This window comes from Drosophila pseudoobscura, chromosome 3, assembly GCF_009870125.1.
Source record: "Drosophila pseudoobscura strain MV-25-SWS-2005 chromosome 3, UCI_Dpse_MV25, whole genome shotgun sequence".
In the NCBI taxonomy this organism is placed as follows: Eukaryota; Metazoa; Arthropoda; class Insecta; order Diptera; family Drosophilidae; genus Drosophila; species Drosophila pseudoobscura.
The window spans coordinates 8,692,253-8,717,561 of NC_046680.1; the positions used below are offsets into that span (position 1 = coordinate 8,692,253).

The following is a 25,309-nucleotide window of genomic DNA, read 5'->3' on the forward strand; positions in this document are numbered from 1 at the left end:
TGAGCCGTGCCGGCCGTCACCCTGTTGCACTTGCCTGACAATGAGTCCAAAACCCGCCCCATCCCCCTGCCACACTCCCAACCCCCCACCGCGGTAACAGACTAAACGGAATAAGCGTTAATGCTTCGTTTGAATGAATTTTTGATTGCGTTGTTTACGATTGAATTTACTTCCTGCCAGGGAATAATTTTTTTGTATTTTTTTTTTTGCATGCTTTGTTTTTTTTGCGGAGTGAGCATAAATTTCCATGGCTTCAGCTCCGGCGGAATTTCTCCTCCTTATTTTCGGCAAATCCGTGCTAAATTTTGTATGTACGCAATGCTCGGAATTGTTGCCATTTGAAGATGACTTTTGTTTAGTGCTAAATGGGGAGAGAGACCCGACCCCCACGTCGGGGAGATCTGAGATAATGCAAATGGCATTGAAAAGAATGGGATAAAAGGCAGGTGGAGAGGGGAGGGAATCTACTTAAACACACTTCACATTCAATAAGCATTGCCTGCAAACTGGGGGACCCAAGATATGCGATTAAATAAGCGATTATTTCTGATATAAATAAGTAATACAAGGCAGAAAAAGGAACCTTCTCTTTCCGTTCCTTGGAAGCTCACATTTCCAGCGGAATTCCAAGCAGAGTTGATGATGGCAAATCATCGAAGTAATCTCGTTATCGGACTCCTTCCGTTCCCAATCCGCGGGTCACTTTTTCAGCCTATCGATGGTAAATGTAAGGAGAAACCAATTAATCTCTATCAATGCCTTGACTTGCCAGGACCCAGACTCAAGCCCAAGGATCAAGTGACAAGACATTGACTGGCTTAGCAGACACACCGCACCCCAGCCGGAATGGACACAGGCGTGAAGTGTCCGGGCAGGAGAAGGGTCTCCGGTCGGCGCCAGAGTCGAAGGGAACTGACATCTACGACTCCCTGGAGTGCAATCGGAAATGGACGCCAATGAAACAAATGCAAGCACGTAAAAAAGCCAAAGACCACGGGACCAACCAGCCGAAGGTTGCTCTGGCTCTCTCCCCCATTTCTCGCCCTGCCCCGCCTTTCCTCCTGCCTGAATTCCTTCCAATTGTGCAACGTGTGGTAAGAGTAATGAGAACTGAGAACAGAGAACAGAGAAATGCCAGCCGCCCGAAAGAGGAAAACGATTTTCCGGTTCAATCAGTTTTGATTTAAATTGCAATTATTAACTTCAGTTTGCCAAATCATTTGGATTTGAATGAGGAGCATCTATAAGTGGAAGCGGCAGAGGGTTGATAGGAATTCGAATGGGGAATGGGCTGCTCTCTGGATCTCATTAGCCTCAAAGCGGGTCGAGTGGAGGAATCCTCTCAGACCATAGGCAAATACAGGCATACCATTTCTTAGTCTACTTAAGCGATATCTGAAGTGGTACAGAGAGTCTAGAGAACTTAATAGATTTAACCTGCAAAATAAAAGTGAATTGTGAGGTTTTTCAGACAAATTTTACACTAGTAGAGTCTGTGCATCTTCTAGAGCTTTGGGCCTTTAGGCCTTTATCCAATTCCTTTAGTTTATTCTATCCAAAGGAGACTTACATATCAACTTTTCGAAGTATATAGTATATATGCATAAAGATATCTCACAGCACAAAGACTTCCAGATATTACCATTCCGTTGAAGACCAAAAAAAGCAGCTAATCTCTCCGAGCTACCGGAATCGCAGACAACCGTTATCCACCCATCGTCATGCAGTCCCCAAGTGATCCCAGACCCCTGCACCTAATCTGGTTCAGCTTCAACTGTCAGGGAGGGCGTGTGGGATCGAGGTGTTGGAGAGCAATTAAACATTTGACTAATAAATCTTTTCCCTTTTGTGTATTTGACTACGACCACACACGCACACACACACACAAACTGTGGACAGACAGACATTGGGTGGATGGAGGAACCTAATCTTACGACTATATATGCATGGTATGTTGTTATTATTACGAGTTTACTTAAAGCTGGAGGTTGGAGACGCCTAAACTCGCCCAAATCCGTGGGCAAATATTTCCCCCGATTCGCAGACCGATAAGCCCTATCAGGCGTCCACGGGCTGGGTGCCATAACCAACACGGACCTGGGGGCCAATAAAGAGGGGGATGACGTGCTGGATTGTCACATTTCAGAGCTGAATGGATTTTGTTTTGGTCTCGGTCTCCGTCTCCGCCTCGGCCTCTGTCGTGACATGATCGGCATCTGATCTGTTGAGTGGTTTCTTTTCCTCCTCATCCTCCAGCCTCGCCTCTAAGGTCTGCAGCTCCTTGAGTCCAGCATCGGGCAGTGCGTGGCAGCCACTGTTCCACGGCTGTAACGTGGACTCCGAGAAGAGGACATACAGGATGCCACTGCCCGTCAGCATGGCGGAGCTCAGAAGGAACACTTTCTTCCAGGCTTCGATGGTTTGCTGGAGGAAAAACACGACTCATTCAAATAAAAGCAACTGGGAAAAGATCTCCAGGAAGAAACTTACATTACCCTGGGTCAGGTGACCCACAATCAGGGGTGAGATGAAACCCGGCATGCCTCCAATCATGCCACTAACACCCAGAACAATGCCCGCATAGTTGGGCGACAGATCCACCATCGAGGCCAACGGGCCGGAGGACACTGCTCCATGGAACATGGTGGCCAAGGTCACCAGCAGAATGGCTGCCATTGCATTATAGCCAAAGTAGGCCAATGCCAGCACCACCAGACCCTTGACACCACAGCCTGCAGGAAAAGGAGAAGGAAGAGATTTAGGAGTTCTGGAGGAGCTCCACAATACTCACAGACAAAGGTGGCCAGCTTGCGGACATTGGTGCGACTCAGGCGATCCGTTCGCAGCAGATAGTCAGCCAGGATGGAGAAGGTATAGGCGAATATCATCCGCATCAGATGTGGCAGGCCGGAGAGGAAACCCGTCTGAGAAAAAGAAGTCTCCCATTACTCTCTTCCGACTCTCTCTCTTGCGGAGGAGCAACCACTCACCGCTCGGATGTTCCAGTGATGGATCAATCGGAAGTAGGTCGGGGCATGCGTCATCAGGGTGAACAAACCCCAAATGCCGCCCCACTGTGCCACCACATTTAGCCAGACGGGCCGCGAGGTAGCTATGGCCATCCAGGGCGTCGGACCCTTGTTGCTGCTCTGCACGGAGGCGCCCAGCGACTTTTCGATGTATCTACGCTCCGAGTCGGCGATGCGCGGATGCTCGGCAGGTGTGTCGTAGACGAGGAACTGCCAGGCAATGAACCACAGAGTGCCGACAACGCCGCAAATATAGTATACCCACTCCCAGCTGGTCCAGTCGATGATGTAGCCAAAGATGGGGTAGAACAGCGCCACTCCGACCGAGCTGCCCAGATAGGCGCTGACGAACTTGCTCCTCTCGTTGGGCGGTATCCATTTGGCGGTCAGAACATGCATCGAGGGCCAGGCCAATCCCTAAAAGAGGATACGATCAGTGAACCGCGCGAAACCTGCATCCAGGCTATCCGTCTTACAGTTATCCAGCCTTGGAAGACACGCAGACAAATCAGACCCGTGTAGCTCCAGTAGGAGACAATCGGTATGAGGAAGCAGCAGAAGACTCCGATGCCGTTCGACCAGCCAAAGATCAGCTTGGTGCCGTATTTGGTGGCCAGAATGCCGCCGGGTATCTGCAGGGTCCAGTGGGCCCAGAAGAAGGACCCCAACAGAGCGCCCTGCTGCTTCTCGTTCCAGTGGAAGCCCTCCCGATCATAGCCAATCTGTCAAAGAGAAGGAGATGGAGGGAGAGATAGCGTTACTCATACGCCCCGTATTCCGCATTCCGCTGCACAAGCTGCATCCATTAACCACTTAACATGTGATTCACATATCCGAACGCGCACTCACATTAGCCCAATCAAGAAACCACCGCTCCAGTGAGAACCTCTCGCTGTCATCCGGAAGAGAGGCAAAGTCCGATGCGTTCACCAGTTCGAGGGAGGACTGATTGAGGGGCACCACCTCACCTTTGCCGGCAATCATGTCCACGATGGTGATGTTCAGATTGATCCGAATCATGTAGTTCACAATGAATCCCATGAACGTCATGTACCAGAGCACAGTGCGGGCCTCGACTGAAAGAACAGAGCGCGATAGAGATATGTATCTTTGGGCGGGTGATCTTCACAGAACATGAAATGTGAAGCCCCAACAAGCGTGGCTTGTGGTTTGAAACAGTGCCAGATCTTGAGCCAGATGCTAAGATGAACTTGATCATTGTAGAGTTGAACTGTAGCCCCCCCTTTAGTACAATACAGTACCTTCAGCCATGGCGAATGAGTTGATTCTTCTGTTTTAATCAGCGATCTTGCACTTGAATCGGTTTCCTCATCGCCGGATTGACAGGATCTGATCGGATTTGAGATCGCAGCGACAACGAACCGACTCGTCCAATTGCCAGACTAGAATGCCCAAACCCATTGAGATCTGTGTGCCACACACCCACGCCAGGCCGCTCGCCACGCCACTGATAAGCGCTCGCCGCTTGGCTTATGTTGCAGCTCTGCTCGTGGATCGCTCATCTCGCATGCGATGGGACCAGATAAAGTTCTCATTTTTAGCTGATCAGTCAGCCGGTTGACAAGCTTTATGACCTGGCGTGCTTACGCATATAGTATGGGAACAACAGACAAGTCAACTAATACGCGTACTCGTACCAGGTGACAGTTTAATGGATAGGATAGCCAGGAGAAGGATTAATTACCCAGCCGCAAAGTCCACACAGAGATGGGAGCTACCAGATACAGTGGCCATTCCTCATACAGTCTAAAGATACATTTATATTTGAGTTATTGCATTTTGTGTATACATCGATAAATTCACGGGTCACGATCTAACTATATTGCCACTGGAACATTTACATGAGGATCAGATCATATCATGGCTCTACATTCAGACAATGTATCGTACTTAGGTATAGGCTAGCATAGGGATTAGACGAATAGAACCTAAGGTAAGGTTGCACACAGTTCAAAGTTCGCAGAAGCTTGGCTAACAGTGGTGTGGGTCTGCCGTCGTGGGTGACACCGTCGTGGGCCGTGGTGCAACACAAGTAGCTTCCCACAGACGGCTCAACACTCATCCGACATTCTCGTAAGACATGGCCGGGCGCTCGGCGCTCATGGCAGTTGTGCTGGTGGCCGATCCGAAGATCGTTGGCGGGTGGTGCTGTTGCGACTGCTGCTGCTGCTGCTGGTGGGGATGTTGCTGCTGTTGCTGTTGCTGCTGCTGGTGGGGATTGTGGGCATGGTGCTGCTGCGTCGGCGGCTGCTGTTCGTTGCGCAGCTGCGCCAGCGGAAACATGATGTTGTGGGCCATCTGCGGGTGGTGGAGATGCTGCTCGTTGGGCGGAGGAGGCGGCGGCTGCTGGTGGGCCGCATGCTGCTGCTGATGCGCCTCCACATGTTTGCGCTGCTCGCTCTGCTGCTGCTGCTGTTGCTGGTGAGCCTTCTCGGCGGCGCTCTCCTCGTACTTCTTCTGAAGCTGGAAGAGCGGCAGCTGCTGGGGGACGTGTAGGGACACGGCCGAGGCGGCAGAGACCCGCTCCACCTGCGACTGGGGCGAGGACTCCCGCTCGCCCTTGTCGTACTTCTTCTGCAGCTGGTACATGCTGTGCGACAGATGTGCGGTCACGGAGCTGCCGCTGCTGCTGCTTGTGCTCTGCTTCGAGGACGTGGAGGTGGAGGAGGCCGATGATTTCTCCGCCTTGACCGGCGACTTCTTCTGGTACTTCTTCAGGATCTGCATTAGTTCGGACTTTACGTCCAGGCGTATCTCCTCGGGCACACGCTTGATCTCCTCGTAGAGCGACAGCAGGAAGAGCTTGTCCGGATCGCGTTGCTTGCGCTTCTTGCTCTTCTTGGGGAACGCATCCTGCATGAACTGCAGCAGCTTCTCCTCGAACGGCGTCTCCCTGGGCAGCGGCGTATTGCCGGCCTGACGCCTCAGTAGATGTGGATGCAGACCGCCATGGAAGGCTGGATGTTGAGGCATTCCCGGATGCGCCTGCGAGCCGTTACCGTGCTCCCCTCCAGCGCCAGCTCCATTGTGCGCCTGCAGCTGGGATACAGCTACTCCCTGGTACGAGCCACCATTCGATGAGCCAGGCGCATCGCTCGTCTCACCATCGTTGGTATGATGATCCTGCGACTGCTGGACCGCATGCGACTGGGGATCCTTCTGGTGCTGCATGTGCTGCTGATGATGGCCCACAGCCGCCGTCAGAATGGCGTCACAGAGGTGCTCTGGCGCATAATCGAACCCGGACATGAAGTTCTCCGGCTTCAGCTCGCCGTTCATCTCCTCGTAAAAGTACTCCGTCCCCACAATGTCAATAATATCGTTGTCCTCCTGGTTAAGCTCAATGCCGGGGGGCGGCGAGCCCCCCGACAGCTGGCAGCGCTTCAGCTCCGCCAGTTTCTTCCGCGTGGTCAGCCGCATATCCCGCCAGCACTGCAAAGGGATAATCGTACAGACTATTGTGTTGCTCCCTGGAGAGGATAGGATCCACTCACCTTCTTCCATTGTATAATGGTCTTCTTGGGTCCGATGGTGTTCAACGCAGCTTGGATCTTCTCCCAGTACCACTCCTTCTCCTTCTTGCCCTCCATGTACTTGGTCTCCCGCAGCAACGTGATGAGCATTTTCTTTTGCGGCTTCGTCACACGATCCTAGAAAACAAAGTGGGGGAACTTTTTAAGTTGGGTGTCGAGGCAGACAAAGGAAAGTTTCAAGAAGACTATAAAATAATCCATAGTTTTGTCAGAGTAAAAGCTCTAGTCTCTAATGGAATCTATTCTATTGTTGCCACTGACACTGACGGGGAGGCATCACATCACATCACTTGATTGTATTGTTGTCTATGCTGTGTGTCCCGTCCGTGCCAGAGGCAGAGGCAAATGCCAGCGGTGTCTATACATTTTTTCCTCGCCTAACACGCGGATGATTTTGAAGAATGGGCGAGGATAATTACCATTGTGAGCCTGTGGAGGAATCTGCGTTTGCTCGAAATCTTGAATATTTTATTTTGCGACCGCCGTTATTTAGGTTTTATTCGATTTTTGTGCAATTTTATTCAGTTTTTCACCTCCCTCAAAATCATTGTTGTGTAGTGTTGTGCTGCTCTTCGGGTTGCTTCTTCCTCTTCTATCGCGCACACAAACGCATTTGTATCGCCGTGTGTGTGCGTTCGACGGTCTCACCAAACGTTCCGTCTCGCTTTTGCACGTGCACCGCATAGTCAGTCAGTCGCTTCGTCTCTGTCGGTCAGTCAGTTTGACGTTTGCTGCTGGTGCTGCCATCGCACACAGACCCTGTTGGAAATGTGCGCGCCACTGGGCACTGTCCGTTAGGAAGTTTGAATGTAATTTTTGAATCGAAATAAAATGTTGACAGTCAAGAGAGAAAAATCTTCATTCTCGCTAAAATAATGATCCGATCAAGACCAGGTTGGCTTTTCTGGTAGATAAGGCCGTTCTTGATGTTTGAAATTGTGGATCAAAAAATATATGGTACATATACAGCCCTCTCCTGCGCGGCGAATAGTCCTTCTCTTCAATATAATTTTTCCTATATTATTATATTCATTTTACTAGTAAATTTATAGGTAAAATAGTATTTATTTTCAGTATTCAATTATTTGTATATGTACATACATGAATTCTCTCGTGAATGTAGATGAGATTTAAATTTTCAAAATGAGAATGAACTAGTAGAACCAGCACTGAAAACAGATCAACGTTTGTGGCCACCGGTGGTGCCCGATCTGCTGACCTGCCGCGAGACGGTAGAGACGCCCTCCTCGAATAGCGTGCGGAACAGCACATTGGCATGATTGAAGAGGCCGTCCTTGAGCGACACAATAAGGAACTGAGAGTTAGTAAAGTGCTGCTTCAACATGCTGCCAATGTTCTGCGTGTGCGACATGTCCAGGGCGGCGTCCACCTCGTCCAATATATAGAGGGGAGCTGGCGAGAACTTCAGCATGGCCAGGACAAGGGATAGAGCCACCAGAGACTTTTGGCCACCGGACAGTTCACCGAGACTCTCCTTCCACGTGCCATTGAAGCCGACCTTGATCTCAAGGCCTGTTAGACAGCCGTTGGTCAGGACGGGATTGAGACAGGCATCGGCACCCGGCAGGAGAGCGCTGAAAATGCTACTGAAATTGCTGTTAACTTCGGTAGCCGCGCGGCTCAGCTGTTCCTGCTCCTCTTCGTCCATTTTCACAATAATTTTCTTAATCTTCTCCTTGTCGAGGGCCACGATGTTGCGGCGACGCTGTGTCTCGTCGTAGTTCTCCTGCTCTCGGGTCAGAATCGCGATGGCATTCATGTTAAGCGTTCGCTCCATTTTATCCTTACTCTCCTGCATCTGTTCCAGCTTTTTGCCAGCCTCAATGGGATTCGTCTTGCTGTAGTCGTAGCGGGTGTTCTTCACGCCAAAGGCACTTTTTTCCTCTGGAATCCAGGGATACTTTACCTCTAGGTCTTGAATCCGCCTCTTGGCCTCGTTGGTCAGATTACCGGACTTGCTCTTTTCATTCTCCTTTTTCTTTACCTGCAGCTCAAGTTCCTGGTTCTGCTTTTCCATCTTTTCCCTCTTCACCTGCAAGTTTCGCATCTCCTTGTTCTGGGCATTCAGCTTATCCTTCTGCGCTTTAATGCCCTGCTCGAGCGCCGCCACCTCGGACTCTGCACTAGAGCTCTTCTCCTGCAGAGCAGCCAGATCGGCTATGAACTTCTCGAGATTTTCGACCATCTCCTGGTGCTGCTCCTTGGATGATTCAATGGTTTTCTGTAGCTCAGTGATCTCTAGCTTCAGTGTCTCGAACTCCTGCTCTCGCTTCTTCCAATTGGCACTCGACTTCTCCGCCCTCTGCTTGGTCTCCTTCACCTCATTGGTGGCCGACTTTAGCTCGCGCTCGCGATACCCCTTGGCATCGGCCAACTTTGCCTCGATATCCTTGATCTTGACCTGGGAGGTCTTCTGCTTTTCCCGGGAATCTGCATTCTGCTGCTCCAGGGACTGGACCTTCACCTTCATCTCCTCGATCTCGGCCTGGTTCTGCTGGAATGTGGTCTGGGCCAGACGGCTCTTGCACATGGTCACCTCGTGCTGGCGCAGATCAAGATTCTCTTTAATCTTGTTGTACGAGTGGGCCAGATTCTCGATGGAACTGCAAATAGATTGATTTAAGTGGAATTAAATTGTGCCTTGCGATGTGCCTCTTCCTCTACACATACGCCATTTCCTGCTCCACACGCTGCAACTCGACCTCGAGATTCTTGTAATTCTTTTCCAATTCGCGGATAGAGTGCAATTCCTCCAAGATGTTTGCTCCCTTAGGCGCAGCACCACCCGATACAGTGCCGTGCGGGTCCACCAAGTCGCCTTCCAATGTAACCGAACGGCAATTTATACGCGGATCGTAGCTGACCTGCAGAAGGAATACGAATGGTGAGGAAAGAATCTATATTGCTATGCTGCTGCTATCACTTACCTTCTTGGCCACGTCCAGATCTTTACAGATTAGAACGCTGCCAAAGCAAAACTTCATGACCGGCTCATAGTAGCGATCGTACTGGACAAGGGACAGGGCCCACTGGACATTCTCTGGGCCAACCTTGCTCTGGGCATAGTCCACCACGTTCTTGTTAAGGGGATGCGAATTAAGCTTGTTGATGGGCATCATGGTGACACGCCGCTGCAAGTTGCCCCTCTGCAGGATCTTTTTGCTGGTCAGATCATCGTCCGTCACATAGCTGTACAACTGGGGGCCAAAAATCGGATATTAGTCACAAGGAAATTCCCAACTCCAGAACTACATGAGGTACTTACACTTCCGCCTGCTGCGGTCATCAAGGCCATGGAGTTTTGCATATCGGACACCTGAAAGAGCTTCCCCACCATGCCACGCACTTTGCGGCGATCAAAGTTCGGCTCTGGATCCTGGTACTGCAGATCGTAGCGAGAGGCATTGCAACGATCCAGCTCTCGCTTAAGGTCACGCTTGCGCGTGTGCAGTTGGTTTCTCTGCTCCCGCAGCTGCTCGAACTGCCCGCTCTCATAGTTGAGGCCTTGCAGTTGTCGCTCAAGGCTCTGGATCTCCACCAGAAGCTGGTCGTGCAGACCCTTGTCCTTCTCATAGGCAGCATCGTTCGTCTGCGTTTCGCCCTGTTTTTGTTTTAAAAGACCTCGCGTGTGCCGCAGCTCCATCTCCGAGGTTTTGATTGTGGTCTGTGCCTCGCTCAACTGTTCCTTGGCCACTGAAAAGCGAAGCAGAATAGGTAAGGTAAGCAAAGATTGTAATCGTTGCATAAAGGAGTCACCCACCTATTAGCTGCTCCTGCAATGTGCTCGCCTGACCATCCTCATTGGTGGACAGACCCTGAGAGACAGCCTCGAGCTTCCGCCGGGCAGCTTCATAGGCCTTGGTATCGGTCGCATCTGCCTCTTTTAGAGCTTCAAATTCCCCCTGAACCTTTGACATGGCGGCCTCCTTTTTGGTGAGTGCACGCTCGTCGTCGGCAATGTTCTTGGCGGCCGTACTTATCTTCCGCTGGTCTTGTTCAACGGTGCCCTGCGCTGCCTTCAGGCTGCCCGAGGCTTTGGCCTCCTGGGCACGCTTAGCGCTCAGTTGCGCCTCGAGCTCCTTTATCGATCCACCCATCTCGGCATCAATCTTCTCCTGCATCTCCTTGAGAGCGATTTCAATAGCTTCCATTTCTTCCAAGTTCTTGTCACGCGTCGAAAGGCAACTGGCTATGCGATCGTCTATCTTTTGTTCACTAGTCTCCAACTGTTTCAGTTTTTCGCACTGCTTTAGGTAATTCGCAGAGATGTAGATTCTGGTTAGATAATCGATTTCGCGCTTGAGTTTATTGTACTCCTCGTGGGCAGCGCGTTCCTCTTGCAGCTTGACCAGCTTGGGATAGACCTCCTCCTCCAACAAAGCTGTGGTCTCCCGCACTTTGGATTCCTTTTTTTCGATTAGATTCTTGGTGGCATCGCGCTTTGTCTTATACTGGCTGGTGCCAGCGGCCTCCTCCACCATGGAGAGCACCTGCATGCAAAGAGACAGTAAAACAGCTTGTGGAAGAGAGCGGTAGAGACGCCTGTACTTACCTCCTTGGGCTTCATGTTGAGCACTTGCTGGATCTTGCCCTGCATGATCAAGAAGTTGGGATTGTTCACATTCAACTGGATGGAACAGAAGAAATCCTGCACCTTCTTGTTCTGCACAATCTTGCCATTGATCATGAATTTGTTCTTGCCACCGACAACGACCTGGCGGGCCACCGAAATCTCGCGGCACTTCTCGTACCCCGTCGGACACTGCAGGGCATTTGTGTTGTCAAACACAATGGTCACCGTTGCCTTCGTTATACCCGCCTGTCCATTCTTGTACACCAAGTCTTGCAGAGCGGAGGCGCGCACCTTCAAAGTGTTTCTGGCGCATTAAATAATGTTGTGTTATATGTATCTGGCGGAACTTACATTCTGCAGATTACTGATGCCCAGCACGAAGCAAATGCTGTCCAAAATGTTGGATTTCCCGGAGCCGTTCAGACCGGTGATGGCCGTAAACTCCCGATCGAAGCCATCGATTTCCGTGCGCCGACCGTACGATTTGAAGCCGTCGAGCACCAGCTTTTTTACGTACATATTGCTGCAACTTATTCACAATTCAATTCCGTTTTCCTTCCCGTATGTTTTAGCGCCAATTCAGAATTGGCGTCTGTTTCAGTGTTGCCATTTTAGCTTATTTTAAGCTAGATTTAGCTTCTTTTATAGCAAATAGCTTGAAAAATAATTGAAATGCTTATAGCTTGAAATCTAGCTTATTTAACAGTTTATTTAGCTCATTTTGGCTAAAAATAATTTACTACTGTTTTTTAATTTTTGTAATTGTTTGTAATATTTGTTAATTTTTAGCGAGAAATCGGACAAGTCATATTTTGTATTCGTATTTTGGTATATCATCTAATCCTGGCATTCTGTTTTGTCACTAACTATACAGTATATAGATGTGCCAGTTCATACAACGAAAGTGTCACACACCGGCTTGCGCTATCCGTACCCCAGAGTGACGTCATCATGAGAGAGAGAGCGCAGAGAGAACATCTTTGCATGTGTTAGTACACACGCAATATGTTTCGACAAAAATATGTGATTGTATGTTTTTTCAGATTTTTTGAACTCTCTCAGGTCTGATCTGTTTTGCCACCAGCATGTTTTAGTGTATGGGTGCACATGCATTCTCACGTACTTTGCGTGTGTGTGTTTACTATTGCTGGCCGCTAGAACTGAAATTTGAGTTTGGTTCTTGTTTCGGGTCTTTTGATGGACTGACCTACCGCCACAAAATAAATGAAGAATGGGAAGGGGGTGGGTATGGTACACTAGGGCGCGGGAAATGAAATAAAAGCTGTTATTTGTTTGATTTATACCACAAAATATAAAATATTAAAATAATATATTTACACATTTATTTCCTTATTTCAAACAGGATTATTATAAATTATAAAAATTATGCAAACGCCGTCGCTTATTAACGTCTAAATAATATTGTTTATAAGCTTTTTTTAGCAGGTGGTACCTATTTGTTATTATAAAATATTGATATGTATATGTTGTCTTCTAAATTTAGCTGATAAATGCAAGAGATATTCCTATTTAATTTCTCCTCTTTTAGAGTTGACAAAAACGAATATGTATGTGTACACACATATGTACATATGTATATATGTACGTATGCACTTACATATGTGAATTTATGTATGTATGTTGTTGTCAGTCTCTTGGATATTCTTCACTGTTTTAATTAATTAATTATTTGTTGCCATTTTAGCTTTTTTTAAGCTAGATTTTGTTTATTTTTAAATCGAATAGCTTGAAAAGTATTTGCATTGCTTACAGCGAGATATCTAGCTTATTTCAAATTTCTTTTAGCTTATTTTAACTTAAAAAAATTTAGTACAAAACCATTTTTGTTTCTGATTTGATTGTAATATTTTTTAATTAGTATCGATAAATTGGACAAAAATCATATATGTTGTTCGTATTTTGGTATATCGTCCAATTTTGTGTATAAATGTAAGGTAATTATTACCTTATAATTACTGATAAGTTTCAATCACACTTCAGTATTGTACATGTTTGCACATTTACATACAAAAAATAAGCAATTTGCCAACTGACCCCACAAAAGCGTTCTGCTGTTTTTGTAAGCAACAATAGAAGCCAAGTTGAAATTACGGCAGCATGCTGTCGTCCAGCATGCTTGCGTCCAATGTAAGCATGGCACAAGCTAACAAAATACTTTTTGTTAGAAAGTCTTCAAAATCAGAGGAGCAAATGCCTGCATTTTGTTTGTACATTGCTGAGCACTCGGCCATGGCATAATGAAATGGATAAAATCATGTAATTACATTAATAAAAAATGCAATTATCCCATATTTTGATGTGTTTTATGGTTAGTGTAGTTGTAAGCTTATTCTAGCTTTTTTCTCTTCAATCTAGCTTATGGTGACTCTCAAAATCTGGCAGCACTGGTACCCAGTGTGCCCGCAGCGCAACACCAACGGTCACATTACAAGCTGAATTTTGTATATAAAGCAACGACGCCAGAGCCACAATCGGCCCGCCATCGGCCCAACATATCCGCCTCGAATTCCTCTCGAATCGTACTTCAACCTCCGCAACCAGACTTCTCGGAGCGTAATTGAACCTCCGCAACCAGACTTCTCGGAGCGTAATTGAACCTCCGCAACCAGACTTCTCGGAGCGTAAGTGAACCTCCGCAACCTGACTTCTCGGAGCGTAATTGAACCTCCGCAACCAGACTTCTCGTAGCGTAATTGAACCTCCGCAACTAGACTTCTCGGAGCGTAAATAAACCTCCGCAACTAGACTTCTTGGAGCGTAATTGAACCTCCGCAACTAGACTTCTTGGAGCGTAATCTAACCTCCGCAACCACACTTCTTGGAGCGAAATTGAACCTCCGCAACCACACTTCTTGGAGCGTAATTGAACCTCCGCAACCGCATTTTGTCTGTGATAATTGGTGCTGTGCATAGTCCCTCATTTAGCTAAGCTGGCAGTTCTGTGGTGCAAATGAAAACGCAGCCGCGCAGCGTTCTGGACGTAGACGTGGACGGCACAGCCTTGAGACTTCGCAGCCAGTACCCGCCCACAAAGCGCCCCGTGACGGGTGGGTTGCCCACGGCCTCCGCTGCGGGCGTCGCCGTGCCGCCGGGTGTGGTGCCACGCCGAGCAGTCGCCATCTTGGTCGAAGCAGCAGCCTTCGGTTTGCTCTGGGGCTTGAATAAAATCCAAAAACCAACGCTAACAAAATTGTTATTTTGATCTCCTGATCTCCTCCAGGATGAGTTTAGAATGTCCACATGGATTCTGCCTTCGGCTATGTTGCAGTGATATATCTTAGTGAGGAATTTCAAAACCGGTGGTCAGCTTTTTGGTCGCTCATGCAACATCTTGGTATTGTATAGTCTTTGGTATTGTATATATAGTTAAATATCCGCAACTCGATTTTAAGTTTTTAACAAAGACTTTTATTTTACAACTTAAATATCTTTATGTCACAAGATTTAAATGAATTCCCCGACTTGACTTTCGGTCTGCTTGTCTCAAACGGAACTGATCTCTCTGCTGCTGGCTAGTTTCCATGAGCCCTTCTCTTGGAACTCCCGACTCTGGCTTCGGGCGTTGCTTTCCTCGGCTGCATCTTCGTGTCGGTGGCGTACGTGCCTGGATCGATATTTGGGGATGCGTCGGCTTTGATGAAAGGCATCCACTGCTGGCGATCGGTGTTGCATTACATGACGGAGCTAGGAATGTGATACTCCTTGGTTTTATGTCTAGCTTTGATTGGTCCTCATGAGTGGCGTGATTCTAAAGAATCGATTTCTCGAGAGTGGCGTGATTCTAATGTTGCTGAAACAATGTGGTCCATTGTTTATATTATGGGGGGCCCTTGCTTGGAGTATGGGAAGAAACAGTTATTGATTCTTGAGTGGGGTCCTGTTACTTGTGTGGATGGGGTGGATGAATTGTACATAAACATAATGTGTATGGGATGTGGGGAATTATGGATATGTCACTCCCCCAACGTTTGTTATTAGCCTGTCCCTAGGCGATTACCCTCGGGTATAGTGACGGGGTGTCAAGTGCGGTGGCTGAGGTTGGTTCCTCTTCTGCTTCTATTATAGGGTTTATACATTTAACCGTGACTCTTTTAGAAGTTTTCGTAAATTTAACTGATAATAAACTGATAAATTCTGATATTTGATTTTGCTTTTGCCGGCCATTCGATTTTATCATACATTTTGACACTAACCATACAGTATGTAGATGTGCCATTTCATACAACGAAAGCGTCAATTTTCAATTGGAATAAGTTCAAAAATATTTAGAAAAATGACGAGCAAAACTAAGAAAACCAGCGCTGGCATTGGCGGTGCCGCTGCCCGCTCAAAGCAGGCCAGACAGCAGTCCGAGGTAAGGTACACAATGGCCACGGAGTTGCCGGTAGCTAAACCCTTGTCTTGTTTATGTTTCTAGGACTCTCAGGACTATAGCTCTTTCAAAACAGTGATCTTCTATTGGATGCTAATTGTGTTCCTACCTGTGATCACATTCTTTCTGTTAAAGGCCGTCGTTTTGGATGGCTCCTTCGGAATGAGCGAGTTGAAAGTTAACATTTCCTCGGCGGTCGGTGCCATGGTGGCCTTACACATTGCTCTGGGACTGTTTATCTACCGCGCCTACTTTGAAGGCTCCGGCTCCAAGGCATCGAAGGTCGACTAAGCTTCATCGAGGACGTTCACCATTTGCATTTTTGTTCTAGAAAGTATTAAGTCAAACGAAACACTTTTGTACATACACATACAATGTTTATATGCCCGACAGTTATATGCATAACTCTCGATAGCAGCGGGAAAAACGTTCAACCCACTTTGTTGTCTAGTGTTTTTTGTCTCTAATTTTGCATTAAAAAAGACATTATTAAGTTAAATGCGCGGTTTATTGAATCTGAATTGAGGCAGACATTTGGTGCGCCAATATTCCTGGATGGAGGCTGTCAAAACAATGCTGGCAAAGTCGCGAAAGAAAATCTACAACCTGGGAGCTTGCTTTGAGCTGGCCGACATATCACAGGTCAGATATAATTCACGATCAATGGGTTCCGATCCACATTTTACAACAATAATAATATATAATAATATAATTATTACAATTATAAAGACAACAGTAATTTTGAAAATCCTCATGCAATATACGAATGTAATAATCTTTAATATTTATGTACATAAGATATTTTATAATTGAATTAGAAAATGTATGGGTATTGTCCATGAGAGTATTCAAGGTGCGACCGGCATCTAAATTTGTACTTGGCAGATTCCCGTCGGAAAGCGAGCGATTGACAATTGATTTGAAATATATGTAAAACCAATTCCATTTATATTTATGCATATTTATTTAAGTATATATATATTTTTTCTTATATTGTATATTTAGATACATCATTGTTTTAGTTATAGTAAACAATAAAGTCGAGAACCGACGGCGTTTGCATAATTTGTATAATTTATAATCAACCTGCTTAAGATAAGGAAATAAATGTGCAATTATATTATTATATATAGTCGAGAATAAATAATCAACCTGTTTAAAATAAGGAAATAAATGTGTAATTATATTATTGTAATATTTTATATTTTGTGGTATAAATCAAACAAATAACAGCTTTTATTTCATTTCCCGCGCCCTAGTGTACCATACCCCCACCCCCTGCCCATTCTTCATTTATTTTGTGGCGGTAGGTCAGTCCATCAAAAGACCCGAAACAAGAACCAAACTCAAATTTCAGTTCTAGCGGCCAGCAATAGTAAACACACACACGCAAAGTACGTGAGAATGCATGTGCACCCATACACTAAAACATGCTGGTGGCAAAACAGATCAGACCTGAGAGAGTTCAAAAAATCTGAAAAAACATACAATCACATATTTTTGTCGAAACATATTGCGTGTGTACTAACACATGCAAAGATGTTCTCTCTGCGCTCTCTCTCTCATGATGACGTCACTCTGGGGTACGTGACACTTTCGTTGTATGAACTGGCACATCTATATACTGTATGGTTAGTGGTTTTGTTTATTTCGACCCTCAAAAATATACCAAAATATACCGTCTCATTTTAAAAATATACCATAAATATACCGACGAATTTAAGATAATTATTCCACGATGTTTACATTCCGTGGACATATAATTTTATCCAATTAATGAATCTACATATTTTCTACTCGACAGGCTTATTTTAAATACTTTACTTTTTTTTTTGCCTCAATTTTGGTTCCTCAACAACAATAGCGTCTCATATGCTGTAAAACTGAACTTAGCCCACTAAAACCCCCTCTATTTAAATAGTTGAACTACTTGAGGTAAATGGCGAAAAATATTAACGATTGTAAATTCTTCTTATAGATTCTTTCCTCTGAACTTAAAAAAACACACTAAATCTTTCACCTAAACTGCGCTAACATTATGAAATTTTCATTATTTTCGGTGGAAAATTAAAATACCCCCTTGACTTATAATAGGTTAATTGTTCTCCGTCAAGGATTGGTTTAATTTAAATACTTGCTTTTACTTGAGTTTGCATAAAAAAAAGGGTTTTTACGAAAAAGGTCAAACAAATAAAACGTACGAGAAAATCGTTCCTTTTGCTCGATTTTGATCCATCAAATAATGCTGACTAACTAAAAACTTTGGCTTTTCCCATATAATTTCAGGCCATTGATAAATAAATTTTCTGCAAGAGAAGTAGCTTGCTTTTAATTACTCCATTTTATTGTATTGTGTCTTAAAATCAGGTTTAAACTAATAAGGTCAACAAAAAAACAGGCAACGTAATACATACAGTTAACCCATTGTCGATGATCAGTGTGCTGTAAAATACACTCCACGATAATTTGAATCTTAAAGAATTTTAGCGCTTTTGATTTTATTTATTCAATACAATTTACAGTTTGGCCCTCACAGAACACTGGGGGCTGTATCGCCTGTACATGCTGCGCCAGAAATCCATACGGTCTCCATCCGGATTCTTTTGCATTTTGCATTCCCGATCAATGAGTAGGCAGTCTAGCTGCATGGCCTGCCCAGGCAGGGCTTTTTGTACAGGTTTCCAACTGTCGGATGGGATTCCGTGCCGCGCGAAATTCGCCCACATCTGGCAAATCCTCTCCGAGACGAGCGCATCATCCTTTTGCATCGGAGAATCGTCGCCGGCCATCTGGAATAGATAGCAAATATCATCAGCATGGGCTACTCCGCGAAGATTCTCATTCTGGAAGATGGTTTTGTATAGATTGCGACCGCCAACGTAGTCCAGACGATAGAAGTACAGTGGCGACTGCGTCTGACAGTTGGCATGGATTTCTGCCGCAATCTGCAGATCCATGCTGAAGTGATAGTCGGAGAACAAATCCACCATACTGTCAAGATGTTTCTTGGTCAATGCCTGGCCGTCGAAGTAGAAGTTACGTATGTCAGCTGCTGCTTCCTGAGCTTCTGGTGCCTGTGGGTCTGGCACCAGGTTGCGGGGCACCGTTCGCGCAAGATCTTGTTCGTATTCCTCCAGTTTCGTCTTGGCCCTTACAATCATTGCCAGTCCTTCCGCAGAGTTGTAGCCCATGATCATGGGCATTTTCCCCACGTGATCCCTTTTGTGCATCAGATCCAAAATATTCTGATCGATGAAACTATCCGGACTGCTGGCCTCCTCGACAACAGGCTTGAAGGCGAACGGCAGGTGACGACGCCGTTCATCCGCAGTCAGTACTTTCATCGTATTGGCCAAAATACCAATCGGTTTCACTTTCTCAGACTGAAGGAACTCCAACAGGGCCTTCGTGTTGCTCCCAAAATCGCCGCCGCCCAGCAGTTCGGCCAGTCGACGTGTTTTAAATGCTGCATCTGGTTGAAACACCCATTCCATGTTGCCCGTTCCGCTCTGCATGATGGCCTTATGGAAGAGTTTGTTGGCGTGCCGGGCATATGTATGCAGGTGAACAGACGCCCCACCAGCGCTTTCGCCGAAGAGGGTCACATTGTTGGGATCACCATTGAAGCTGGCTATATTGTCCTGCAGCCACTGCAGGGCCATGCGCTGATCCTTCAGTCCCATATTGCCGTGTATGCCTTCCTCCGGTAAAGTTAGGAATCCCAGGGCACCGAGGCGATAGTTCAGGGTGACCACAATCACATCCTGCTCCATGAGCTTGGCTGGAAAGTGGCTGAAAGTATTTAGTTTAGAGCTTAGCTCTACTCCGAGCAGCTCTGAACAGTTCCACTCACAAGTCGCTGTTGCCATTGCCAAAAAAGAAGCCACCGCCGTGAATCCACACCATGACGGGCAGGGGCGACGATGATCTTCTGCCCTTGGGGGCGTACACATTGAGGAAGAGGCAGTTCTCAGAGCCAGCCACTTCTGTGGTGAAAGGATCGCGTTGGTGCGACACGTCTCTCTCCTTGCTGCAGTCCAGCTCATGCTCCTCGAAGCGCTCTTGCGGCACGGGGCTCTAAATGTGCAAATTACGTTATAAATATCTGTTACAGGCTGGGAAAGCACTTACTCGAAATCTGAGGTTACCAACAGGTGGTTCGGCATATGGCACCCCCAAGAAACTATTGTACTCCAGGCCACTTGGCAGCTTCTGTTGCTGGCCCACAACAATACCCTGCTTCACTGGAATTTTCACCTGGCGATCACAAAAAATCCCATTAATTAACAGAGATGCTGCAGCAGAACAAATGAAATTACCTTCATGCTGCTGTAGAGTCTCACGAGAATGGATTTGCCGCCAGTCCGTTGCATTTTGCTGCCCCAAATTACGTAGCCCGCCCGGTTCGACAGGCCGACTATCTAATCGCAATACAATTATTCGGCAATAACAAACAATCAAACCAGATTTCGCGAAGGTGGACGGACTTTGAACCAAAACCGAAATTCTGGCCGAAACAGCTGACGCTGCGATTAACCCTTCATAGTGCTATGGGGTATTTTTATACCCCAAAATTCAAAATTCTGGTTTTATAGCAGTTTTATAGCAGCCCCTGTTGGTAGTTTCATAGCAGCTACCTTTTATTATCATAGCAGACATGTGTACAGCTGTTAAAATGTAATTGAAATTTATAATTTGGGAGGGAAAGTTACGGTGCAGTTGGTTACAGAGGCATGTTAATTTAGTAGCGAGCTAACAGCGATAGATCATAAGAGCGTAAGCTAACAGAGATCGAAGCGATTCTCTTGTCTGTACAGACGCATGTTAATTTAGGCGCGAGCTAACAGCGAATGAACATGAGAGCGTAACTAACAGAGACCGAAGCGTTCGCTACGCTCTTTCGGACACTAGCTTCGCTCTCGTTCTTCGAAGAAGTTTTGAGCGGCCAACGCTGCTGCGCCATTATCACTTATCTTGAACTGCTGCAGCCCACTCACCACCCTCTTTCGTTCGCTACGCTCTTTCGGACACCAGCTTTCGCTCTCGTTCTTCGAAGAAGTTTCGAGCCGTCGACGCTGCTGCACTCTTATCACTTATCTTGAACTGCTGCAGCCCACTCACCACCCTCTTTCGTTCGCTACGCTCTTTCGGACACCAGCTTCGCTCTCGTTCTTCGAAGAAGTTTTGAGCGGCCAACGCTGCTGCGCTCTTATCACTTATCTTGAACTGCTGCAGCCCACTCACCACCCTCTTTCGTTCGCTACGCTCTTTCGGACACCAGCTTTGCTCTTGTTCTTCGAAGAAGCTTTGAGCCGTCGACGATGCTGCACTCTTATCACTTATCTTGAACTGCTGCAGCCCACTCACCACCCTCTTTCGTTCGCTACGCTCTTTCGGACACCAGCTTCGCTCTCGTTCTTCGAAGAAGTTTTGAGCGGCCAACGCTGCTGCACTCTTATCACTTATCTTGAACTGCTGCAGCCCACTCACCACCCTCTTTCGTTCGCTACGCTCTTTCGGACACCAGCTTCGCTCTCGTTCTTCGAAGAAGTTTTGAGCGGCCAACGCTGCTGCGCTCTTATCACTTATCTTGAACTGCTGCAGCCCACTCACCACCCTCTTTCGTTCGCTACGCTCTTTCGGACACCAGCTTTGCTCTTGTTCTTCGAAGAAGCTTTGAGCCGTCGACGATGCTGCACTCTTATCACTTATCTTGAACTGCTGCAGCCCACTCACCACCCTCTTTCGTTCGCTACGCTCTTTCGGACACCAGCTTCGCTCTCGTTCTTCGAAGAAGTTTCGAGCCGTCGACGCTGCTGCACTCTTATCACAGTTCTCAGTTCCCCCCGGTCCATCATCCAATACGGTCATAAAAGTGGACAACTAAATCGTGTGTTTCGAAAAGTGCGCGCGTGCGCCCTTCAATTAAATATTCCTTCTTTGTGATCACCATTTAATAAAAATATAAATGAAACTCATTAATAATAAAATGCATAATAAATCAATTGAAAAATATAATAATGAAATAGAACTAAATAAAACAAAATAAATAGATTATAAAAAATACTAAAAAAACTAAAAATAATAAAGTGATATAAATAAATATAAATAAATAATTAATAAAATATAATAAAAACAAATAATAAAATATAATTAAATCAATTTAAATAAATAATCAAAGGAATAAATCAATAAACAAAAGTAAAATAAGTGAAAATAAAATAAAAATAAATTAATTTAAATATAAAAAAAAAAACAAAATTAAAAAAAAAACTAAAAATATAAAAAAACTAAATTATAAAATAAAAATAAATTCATTTAAATAAACACATTACAAAAAATACAAACAAATAACATAAATTAATCATAAATAATATAAAAATAACCACATTTAAATAAAAAAATAAGTAAATACATTTAATAAAAAAATACAAACAATTAAATATAAATTTAAATACAAATATGTAATATTTATATGTGTATAAATAATAAAACCCTAAAAAAAAATTGAATACACAACAAAAAAAAATAAATAATAAATAAAATAAACAATAAATAACAAAAGAAAAATAATAAGTATTAGAATAAAATAAACAAATAAATTAAAAAATAATTAAATACACTTAATAAAAAAAATCCAATACTACAAAATACAAAAATAAATAAAGTAAATATATATGTAAATAACAAAAATAAATAATAACATAATATTAAATGAAAATAAATAAATATAAAGAAAAAACTACACATTTAAATAAATAGGTACAGAAATAAAAATAAATTTGAACAAGTAAATATTTGAAGAAAAATAAATTATTAATACAAGGGAAATAACTAAAACTAAATAAATAAACAAAAAAAAATATAAATATAAAAATAAAAAATAAATAAATAACAATATAAAAATAAATAAATAATAAAATAAAAATGTATAAATAAGATAAAGGGAATCTAAAAAGAAAATCAAGTGAAAAGTGCATCTTGTGAGTGAAAGTCCGAACGAGTAAAAATAATGTTGAAAGGACTGGCAAGGAATACGAGGTGACACGAATTTACTATTTATTTTGTATTTTTTTGTATGTGTTTGTGTGTGACTACCAACTACCAACAACAAACTACAAAAACATACTACAACAACAAACTACAACAGCGCAATAAAAGGAAACATCAAGTAATGTTCAGCGCTTCACAATATAATAATGGGAACAGGTGAGTGTTTCAATTTTTATTTACTCTGTTTACTGGCTTTTTCTTCATATTTCATTTTATTATTATATGTATATATTTCTTCACTTTTTGTATTTTCTCGTATTATCTCTTCGCTCCATTTTCATTTGATGTGTCCCCTTTGTTGTTTTTGATCAGTGAATATGTTCTGGTGGAAAGGACAAAGAGGTGTTTCAGGTAACAGGCAAATGCATTTCAATTGGAAGCATCGGATGTTGTTTTCGATTATAGGGGATTCTTTTAGGAGTACCAACCATGCCTTATGAAATTTTGTGAACTTCACATTCACTTAATTTCTTTAAGATTTTATCAAACGAATTACATTAAACTGCCGAAGGGGATAAAAATCCGCGGAGGAGCATTCCAGCAAGCACGTGTCCCTCTAGTGTGCCCGATAAGTAGACGATTAAAACGATTTTAATCTAAATTGAACTTTTTTATATTGAAGAATTTGATGGTAGAAATAATAGTATTGAATATTGAAATTGCCAATCGATCCAAAATCAAACAAAAAAGGTATCCGCTGGATACAGGAGATGTTGTATCCGCTGGATAGAGGAGATATTGTATCCGCTGGATAGTGGAGATATTCTATCCGCTGGATACAGGAGATATTGTATCCGCTGGATACAGGAGATATTATATCCGCTGGATAGTGGAGATATTGTATCCGCTGGATACAGGAGTTTGCGATAGAAGCCCTCCCTATGCGATTCTCAAATGTGGCCTTCTCATAATGATTTTAATGGGAGAATTTGTAGTAGTAGATGCATGTGTACTGTTTGGAGTATTGTATTCTCCATTGAGACACTGCATGCTTTTAAACGAATTTATTAAAAGATTCTCCATAGAGACATTGCAGGTTTTAAACGATTTTATTAAAAGATTCTCCATTGAGACACTGCATGTTTTTAAAAGATTTGATCAAAAGATTCTCAAATGAGACACTGCATGTTTTTAAACGATTTTATCAAAAGATTCTCAAATGAGACACTGCATGATTTTAAACGATTTTATCAAAAGATTCTCCATTGAGACACTACATGTTTTTAAACGATTTTATCAAAAGATTCTCAAATGAGACACTGCATGTTTTTAAACGATTTTATCAAAAGATTCTCCATAGAGACACTGCATGGTTTTAAACGATTTTATCAAAAGATTCTCAAATGAGACACTGCATGTTTTTAAACGATTTTATCAAAAGATTCTCCATTGAGACACTACATGTTTTTAAAAGATTTTATCAAAAGATTCTCCATAGAGACACTGCATGGTTTTAAACGATTTTATCAAAAGATTCTCAAATGAGACACTGCATGATTTTAAACGATTTTATCAAAAGATTCTCCATTGAGACACTACATGTTTTTAAACGATTTTATCAAAAGATTCTCAAATGAGACACTGCATGTTTTTAAACGATTTTATCAAAAGATTCTCAAATGAGACACTGCATGATTTTAAACGATTTTATTAAAAGATTCTCCATTGAGACACTGCATGGTTTTAAAAGATTTTATCAAAAGATTCTCAAATGAGACACTGCATGTTTTTAAACGATTTTATCAAAAGATTCTCCATAGAGACACTGCATGGTTTTAAACGATTTTATCAAAAGATTCTCAAATGAGACACTGCATGTTTTTAAACGATTTTATCAAAAGATTCTCCATAGAGACACTGCATGGTTTTAAACGATTTTATCAAAAGATTCTCAAATGAGACACTGCATGTTTTTAAACGATTTTATCAAAAGATTCTCCATAGAGACACTGCATGTTTTTAAACGATTTTATCAAAAGATTCTCAAATGAGACACTGCATGTTTTTAAACGATTTTATCAAAAGATTCTCCATAGAGACACTGCATGTTTTTAAAAGATTTTATCAAAAGATTCTCAAATGAGACACTGCATGTTTTTAAACGATTTTATCGAAAGATTCTCCATAGAGACACTGCATGGTTTTAAACGATTTTATCAAAAGATTCTCAAATGAGACACTGCATGATTTTAAACGATTTTATCAAAAGATTCTCAAATGAGACACTGCATGTTTTTAAACGATTTTATCAAAAGATTCTCAAATGAGACACTGCATGATTTTAAACGATTTTATCAAAAGATTCTCAGATGAGACACTGAATGTTTTTAAACGATTTTATCAAAATATTCTCAAATGAGACACTGCATGTTTTTAAACGATTTTATCAAAAGATTCTCAAATGAGACACTGCATGATTTTAAACGATTTTATCAAAAGATTCTCAAATGAGACACTGCATGATTTTAAACGATTTTATCAAAAGATTCTCAAATGAGACACTGCATGTTTTTAAACGATTTTATCAAAAGATTCTCAAATGAGACACTGCATGATTTTAAACGATTTTATCAAAAGATTCTCCATTGAGACACTGCATGTTTTTAAACGATTTTATCAAAAGATTCTCAAATGAGACACTGCATGATTTTAAACGATTTTATCAAAAGATTCTCCATAGAGTCAC

At 43.7% G+C, this 25,309-nt stretch overlaps 5 protein-coding genes across 5 annotated transcripts; 1 reads left to right on the forward strand and 4 right to left on the reverse strand.

Moving 5' to 3' along the window:
• Positions 1-1,828: 1,828 nt before the first annotated feature.
• NaPi-T (Na[+]-dependent inorganic phosphate cotransporter) lies at positions 1,829-4,455 on the reverse strand. Its single transcript, XM_001360549.4, has 7 exons — positions 4,292-4,455; positions 3,879-4,105; positions 3,506-3,751; positions 2,991-3,446; positions 2,792-2,924; positions 2,491-2,732; positions 1,829-2,424 (listed from the first exon to the last, which is right to left on the reverse strand). The coding sequence occupies exons 1-7, from the start codon at positions 4,299-4,301 to the stop codon at positions 2,143-2,145; spliced, it is 1,596 nt and encodes a 531-aa protein (XP_001360586.3). The 5' UTR covers positions 4,302-4,455; the 3' UTR covers positions 1,829-2,142.
• A 335-nt stretch (positions 4,456-4,790) lies between these two features.
• Positions 4,791-7,584, reverse strand: LOC4803949 (hormone receptor 4). Its single transcript, XM_001360550.4, has 3 exons — positions 7,003-7,584; positions 6,545-6,700; positions 4,791-6,482 (listed from the first exon to the last, which is right to left on the reverse strand). The coding sequence occupies exons 1-3, from the start codon at positions 7,003-7,005 to the stop codon at positions 5,109-5,111; spliced, it is 1,533 nt and encodes a 510-aa protein (XP_001360587.4). The 5' UTR covers positions 7,006-7,584; the 3' UTR covers positions 4,791-5,108.
• A 99-nt stretch (positions 7,585-7,683) lies between these two features.
• SMC2 (structural maintenance of chromosomes 2) lies at positions 7,684-11,791 on the reverse strand. The gene is made up of 7 exons (XM_001360551.4): positions 11,529-11,791; positions 11,157-11,468; positions 10,365-11,094; positions 9,870-10,297; positions 9,532-9,801; positions 9,275-9,468; positions 7,684-9,207 (listed from the first exon to the last, which is right to left on the reverse strand). Exons 1-7 carry the CDS (start codon positions 11,694-11,696, stop codon positions 7,764-7,766), a joined length of 3,546 nt encoding a protein of 1,181 aa, XP_001360588.3. The 5' UTR covers positions 11,697-11,791; the 3' UTR covers positions 7,684-7,763.
• Positions 11,792-15,188: 3,397 nt separating this feature from the next.
• On the forward strand, positions 15,189-16,065 carry LOC117183720 (vacuolar ATPase assembly integral membrane protein VMA21 homolog). The gene is made up of 2 exons (XM_033378609.1): positions 15,189-15,552; positions 15,616-16,065. The coding sequence occupies exons 1-2, from the start codon at positions 15,406-15,408 to the stop codon at positions 15,859-15,861; spliced, it is 393 nt and encodes a 130-aa protein (XP_033234500.1). The 5' UTR covers positions 15,189-15,405; the 3' UTR covers positions 15,862-16,065.
• A 1,983-nt stretch (positions 16,066-18,048) lies between these two features.
• clt (cricklet) lies at positions 18,049-20,084 on the reverse strand. Its single transcript, XM_002138331.3, has 4 exons — positions 19,890-20,084; positions 19,702-19,827; positions 19,424-19,647; positions 18,049-19,362 (listed from the first exon to the last, which is right to left on the reverse strand). The coding sequence occupies exons 1-4, from the start codon at positions 19,941-19,943 to the stop codon at positions 18,087-18,089; spliced, it is 1,680 nt and encodes a 559-aa protein (XP_002138367.2). The 5' UTR covers positions 19,944-20,084; the 3' UTR covers positions 18,049-18,086.
• Positions 20,085-25,309: the final 5,225 nt, after the last annotated feature.

Excerpts from the sequence above, each read along its gene's own strand:
- NaPi-T (XM_001360549.4), bottom strand. Across the intron at positions 2,925-2,990 it reads ATCACTGGAACATCCGAGCG|ACGGGTTTCCTCTCCGGCCT; the intron begins GTGAGTGGTTGC and ends TCTTTTTCTCAG. Across the intron at positions 2,425-2,490 it reads GTCACCTGACCCAGGGTAAT|CAAACCATCGAAGCCTGGAA; the intron begins GTAAGTTTCTTC and ends TTTTTCCTCCAG.
- LOC4803949 (XM_001360550.4), bottom strand. Across the intron at positions 6,483-6,544 it reads CCATTATACAATGGAAGAAG|TGCTGGCGGGATATGCGGCT; the intron begins GTGAGTGGATCC and ends ATCCCTTTGCAG.
- SMC2 (XM_001360551.4), bottom strand. The coding sequence starts at position 11,696 with ATGTACGTAAAAAAGCTGGTGCTCGACGGCTTCAAATCGTACGGTCGG. Across the intron at positions 10,298-10,364 it reads ATTGCAGGAGCAGCTAATAG|TGGCCAAGGAACAGTTGAGC; the intron begins GTGGGTGACTCC and ends TTCGCTTTTCAG. Across the intron at positions 9,802-9,869 it reads TGACCGCAGCAGGCGGAAGT|TTGTACAGCTATGTGACGGA; the intron begins GTAAGTACCTCA and ends TTTGGCCCCCAG.
- LOC117183720 (XM_033378609.1), top strand. The coding sequence starts at position 15,406 with ATGTGCCATTTCATACAACGAAAGCGTCAATTTTCAATTGGAATAAGT. Across the intron at positions 15,553-15,615 it reads AGGCCAGACAGCAGTCCGAG|GACTCTCAGGACTATAGCTC; the intron begins GTAAGGTACACA and ends TTATGTTTCTAG.
- clt (XM_002138331.3), bottom strand. The coding sequence starts at position 19,943 with ATGCAACGGACTGGCGGCAAATCCATTCTCGTGAGACTCTACAGCAGC. Across the intron at positions 19,648-19,701 it reads TTGGTAACCTCAGATTTCGA|AGCCCCGTGCCGCAAGAGCG; the intron begins GTAAGTGCTTTC and ends TTGCACATTTAG. Across the intron at positions 19,363-19,423 it reads GGCAATGGCAACAGCGACTT|CCACTTTCCAGCCAAGCTCA; the intron begins GTGAGTGGAACT and ends AAATACTTTCAG.